Source organism: Tribolium castaneum, chromosome 1 (assembly GCF_031307605.1).
Source record: "Tribolium castaneum strain GA2 chromosome 1, icTriCast1.1, whole genome shotgun sequence".
In the NCBI taxonomy this organism is placed as follows: Eukaryota; Metazoa; Arthropoda; class Insecta; order Coleoptera; family Tenebrionidae; genus Tribolium; species Tribolium castaneum.
The window spans coordinates 26,577,168-26,583,167 of record NC_087394.1 but is presented as its reverse complement, the minus strand read 5'-3'; the positions used below and the strand labels follow the sequence as shown (position 1 = coordinate 26,583,167).

General features: G+C 31.4%; 1 protein-coding gene across 1 annotated transcript in view; it reads left to right on the top strand.

Moving 5' to 3' along the window:
- The first annotated feature begins 5,261 nt into the window (after positions 1-5,261).
- The window catches only part of mirr (mirror), a 43,883-nt gene continuing 43,144 nt past the window's right edge, over positions 5,262-6,000 (top strand). Inside the window, exon 1 of the mRNA XM_064359700.1 lies at positions 5,262-5,392. Coding sequence (XP_064215770.1) covers positions 5,375-5,392 — 18 coding nt within the window. The 5' untranslated portion in view covers positions 5,262-5,374. The remainder of the gene's footprint in view (positions 5,393-6,000) is intronic.

The window sequence follows — 6,000 nt, the reverse complement described above, 5'->3', positions numbered from 1 at the left end:
TAATTGCATTTCTTTCTCCCAATTTAGACTAACTTTATATTTTTTACTGTCAACTTTCTTATGAATAAACATTTTCTTTATCCATTTTTTTCAATAGGTAGATGGGTATAGTAATTTTTATTTGTCAATTCAACAACTAATACAATCTGTCTATAAATGACGAAGGATCGTAGTAGGTATTAAAAGTTTGCCGCTTCATTTAAGACAAAACAAACAATGTTAGTATCTTTATGAAAAATTTGGTCTGGTTGCTTGAATTGATAAAAATTGGTACTTTTCAGAAATTTCATAGAAATAAAATAATTAAATGCGATAAATTCAAATTCCAGAACCACCTGAGATCCTACACTTTTTTATAAACAGTCGGTATAATATTTGTCAATAAGAAAATATGCTTCATTGGATGCAGCAAACAATAAATAATTCTAAATATAATTCCAAATATGTGTTTCCAAAATTAATAATCAATAATTCCACCAACTAGGTATACCAATAGTGCAATCAAAGTTTATCCCTAAATAAATGTAAATATCTAAATGTGAACATTTATTAGTATCAATTTTTATAATTAAAAGCTAGACCCACTTCAAGCAATTCGAAAAATGTCGATTTGCTACTATCATAATAGTTTCCTGATATGCTGATAGGTTTGGGCGGAAAGCAGTAGTTTAACAGCAGATTCTTGCTGCTTGCTGAAGCAGAGAAGATTGCGCATTTCTTGGTGATTTCAATCAGAGTTAATAAAAGTACTAAATTTAAATGTCTTGTTGGGATTAACTGTTTATAATTTTTCGCTTTGCGCGATCGACTTTGGGCCAATAATCAATTTTATGGTACATCTATTCGCTTAAATGGTGTAATAATTTATGTACAACTAGTAGTAGCAATAAAATTTTCACCTAGGCGTGTTGCGATAAGCCGTAAAATAAGAGAGATCCCCATAGTGTCGCTGCAGCGCATAATTACGATATCTGAGGCAGGCGAGCGTAGGCGACACTTGGTTCGATAATTATTAGCTGCTATTTAATTAATGCGTTTATGCGTTGATGTATATTAATTAGTGTAAGTTATTGCGCAAGAAGGGTACTCCGGGAAGTTCTCCCTAACGCTATATAGAGTCGTCTCGTTTCGCTCGACGACGCCTGCTTGCCAGCCTGATTCCCAACAAGTAATCGTAAAGTTGTAGTAAGTTTTCTCTCCACACTATAGCAATATGTCTCGTGCAAAGTTCTAAACACTCGACGTTCTGAATTAACAAGTTGTTTTAATAAAATCCAACCCTTCCCCTGTGCTCGACGGCAAAACTGTCGCGCCTGGGAAATCTTACGAATAAATCAAAACTTGGCCTTTGCCGACTCTTGTTTCGCTTATGAATTTGTTTAACTTTATGGAATATTAAATTTTATGGCCTCACCTTCAATCCACGCCTCAAATTTAATCACTGCAAAACGACTTTTACGACCCTAATTGGATTTTATTTTTTGCGTCGTGTCAAGAGCAGGCCTACCCGCGACTTGGGTCGACAATCCACTAATCAAGCCACCCATACAATCTTTTAGTTCTTAAAATTTTGAACCTGTACCTAAAGCTCGAGAGCTGAACGAAGAGAATCGAATATTTTAAATAAAATATTCTTCACGTTTTTCTTATCTATTTTTCAATATCTTGAAATATTTTTTAGGCATTTTAAAAAGTATTTTTTTGCATTATCTTAACAATAATGCTAATGTATGTTTTCCGTTCCCTTTTTGGACATTTTTAAAAATGCCCATTAAAAATTGTTGGTAAAGTTAAAAGTTTTTTAAATACAATGGGTTCAAAAATTGTTGTTCATCAAGTCATCTATGAACTTTGAACGTTATTTGCCGCTTAATTTAAACTGTGAATGCCGTCAAAGTGACAGATCCGTCAAAATGATGCAAAAAGGCTTCGAATAACTATACTATAAAATAACTATAAAGAGTACATAACAACAAAAATCACGGAAACATAAAATACAAATGAATACAAACCCAACTTTGCCGAAAAATGCAAAAAAGTGAGGAAAAAACGAATTGACAGAAATAACAATATTGAGATTTCAATAGTCATTTGAACGAAGCGGCACTTTGCATTTAAATTCCATAGTCGACTGGATAAACAATCATTTTTGAACACATTGTACTAATTATAAAGACACAAAAGATTCTTAAAACAGAAATTTGCGGAAAAGTTTTACAGCCGTTTACAATATCATTTTCGAAACTTTTTTAGAGGGTACAGTCTTCAACCTGGACTGTACAAGCGAAAGTCTTTTAAAATGCAATCAGTGCTTTATTTAATTGGGGAAAAATACTGAAAACTGATTAAAAATTGGTGCTCTTTGAACATTATTTCCGATATCTGTGATTCTTAAAATGAAAATAACGAACTCTTGGCACTTAGATTTTTGAGAATAAAGTAGCTTTTGTTTTAACTTGAAATTATCAATCGTTGATTCTTAAAATTCTTACCATTTGTTGCGAAGTAGTTATTTATATAACAAGAGAAGAGAAAGTTATCTTTTTGATGATATAAAAGATATTATCTTCGTTTTCTTTTGTCTATTCCGTACTTAGAAAAAATGGTACCTTCGAATTTAAAATAGTACTTTTGGGTACATACAGGATGTTTACGGTCTTGATGTTGAAAATTGTCCTGATCTTAGAAGAGTGTAGAAAAAGGCTAACTGTAAAAAAATCTCACGAAATTGTAACATTCCGCTATTATTTAACTTCGAAGTATTGGTACGAGGTTTAAGGGTCAATGGAATAATTTCTCTGTTAAAAAAAATAATTGTTGCAAGAAGATTATCTTAGCACGCCAGTGAGAAACAACACTTTTTTGACACTGTCATCATTTTATTTGGCTTTACTTTAGCTTTTAGTGACTAAAATTTAAATTCAGAGCTCTTCTGTTTGATTACTTTTTGTTAAAGTTGTATTAGAAGCAGCAGGTCGCAAACAAATAATGTAAACTGAATGATTTTTTGTTTTATGTAAATTTTTATTTTATATAGCTTTTTGGGGTTCTTTTGTCGTATACACCCCAAAATTCTTTAAAGAAAAAAAAATGTTTTGAAAACTAGTTACTTTACTAGACTTTATCTGCGTCAAAAAATTACTCTATAAAAAATACTTTTCAAATCGGAGAAAAGCAATACAAAAGAGAAAAAAGATAATACACAAAATAATCTTTTTATACCAAACCAAATGTAAAAGTTAAAAAGCAATAATTTGAATATTTTTTTCTTGTTATATCAAGTCAGTATTTTCGAAATTGTTTTGCTTTGTGTCCCATAAAGCTAGAAAAGTCCACTAACACATTTAAATGTATTTGTACAATTTCTACAAATGCAGCATCTAAAACTATTTAAAATATACAGAGTGTATTATTAGTACAAACTGTGTTTTTTTAATGAAATACCCTATATATTTTTTCCATTTTCTGCTGTATGCAACTTTAAATACTAATATTTTTAAATTAAACATTTATTGGCCAATTTTGCTAAGTTTTTGGATAGATTTTTTGAAGAAAATCCACTGATCCATTGTTATCCCAACATAAAAAAAATAATAATAATTCAGTCAGCTAATGTAAAGTAGGTATATAAGCTTTAGTGCTTCAATAGATATATCTATATTGTTTAGAGTTGCAGTCGGAAAGTTAAAAAATGTGATGAAGTCTCTTAAAAGTTGAATAACGATATTTTTTATTTTTGAATCTTTTAAAAGGATTTTAAATTGTCTTTGCAAAAACATTAACATTTAAGTGTCTCTTAAAGTTATTTAAGTTATTTAAGGTTTGGCAAACTTAATTTTTTACGTGCTTAATTGCAACCAGTACATTATTAAATATGAATAAAGGCTACTTTACCAACTGGCTGGAGCAACATGTGTACCTAAAATTTGTTTCTACATAAAACTGTTATTTAACTGTTATAAAACAAAAATGAAAAAGTAATTAGTTAAAACCCTCGTGAAAATTTAAAATTTAAACTCAAAAAAATAACTCTAAGAACTCTTAATCGCTAATCAATAACACATTTAAATAATAAAGCTTGAGAAATTACACAAAAACACAACGTTCATTTACAAATGACTCAAAATCATCGTCTCTATCCCAAGATCAAAGACGGGTTTCTATTTTAATGTTGTTAATGGTACTTTGGGCTTTAATAAAAAATACTTTAAATAGAAAACTTTGGAAAATCGCCTACGCAACGAAACTCTAAGAGCTCTATTTTGTAGAATGTTGAATTGACGTTTCAAATTACTGTTCCAATTTTTGCTCTTTTAGATTTCCATCAAATTTAGTAACGATTTTTGAAAAAAATCGCTATAAAACCATTTTTATTGTTTCATTCTCGCTTTTTTAACTATCTAACCATCTCAAAATGCTTATTACCGCCCGTTTGTTGGTTTTGGTTTTGTTGGTGAAATGCCTTCCACCTATAGGCAGCCTTTCACGCACGCAGAGCCCATCTCTCGACTGAAACAAATCTGAAAACCGGATTATCAGGACCAGTACTAGATCCCTGTGTACTTCCGGCGCTGAGTCCAGGTAATCAGTCACACCTGACGTGTAATCAGAAAGAGGCGTTTACAGAAAGTGCATCCTAATGAGAAGAGGCCTCCCATTGCCTTCAACTCTTCTCTCATTGGTCCAGACCCGACTCCACTACACTTTAGTTATGTTAAAAAAAAATAGACGTCCCATGCTGAACTTGTACCATGTTTAGATTCTCTTGATTCCCTTTTACATTTAACCTGGAATCCTAACTTTAAATCGTGAGCTGTCCATTATTTACAGAGCGTGTACTTCGTTACAGTGTTTGGAACAGTATCATTAGAGAGCGGGTTGCCTTATTTAGTAATCGACGAAACATGAGTGAAACAACAGAGATACAGCGAGGCGACATTATACATTCACATATTGTTTACATTTGGGGCCTTTATGATAAAAGATAATTGCTCGAACTGAAGCAAGGAACGAGTTAATTCGTTCCAGCGACTAAATGCATTCAAATTGACACGAATAAAAACAATGATTTTTGCATTCTACAAACTTTCCATTTGTTTACATTAATGCAACGGTTCTATGAATGTTAACTACAATGGGTATTAATATTTCATATTAGTTGACACACTGAAAATTAAAACAGTAATGATATACATTGTGACTGTAACCTATAAGGTTATTAGCACTTATTATCGCATGATTAAGTACCTGCATGGTTGATTGTTACGAAGCAGTTTATTGCTTTACATTCATTTGGAAGCAAGTGCTTTGTTCCGAGTGAAATTGTGACAGTTTTTATTCATTTGGAGTTCGAATATGAGCCAAGTCCACGAGGATGGTACTAGCCAGCAAGGTACTTAAAAGTGAATATAAAAAACAATTTATTATTAAAACACATTGTGTTGAGGCACCGACCATTGTTCGCATATTTCGAATCAAAGCGGTGGTTATATTACAAATTTACACAAATTACTTAACTGCGATGTGTTTGCAAATGTTATTCTTCATTTCTTTGCACAGAACAATGACCAATAAATTAGTTTTACTCCTTGACGGTTTAGTAATTCTCTAAAGTCAAACAAATTTGTGTTTGCTTGCAAGAATAATTCGCTTAATAGAAATCATGCTCACAGTATATAGAATAGAGGACGTTTATGTATTGTTTAGGTGTGTGTAACCATAATCAGCAGTAAATAACAACATGAAACAAGAATTACAACTTGCTTTGTTATTGCTTCTATTGTAAACAAGTGGTTGAATCATTTACTTTGTTTATAAACTGTTATTTAATACCGATAGAAAATTTAGAAGCAAAGCGGATTCAAAGCCAAACATTCCATTTCTTGTTTAGAGTTTTTTTAGACAAAAAAAACACATAAATTTAGTGGCGAAAAGTGAGCTTTTAAGGTTTCGTGTTTACACTCAACTCAAGGGTTTTAGGATTGTTGGATGTAAATATCG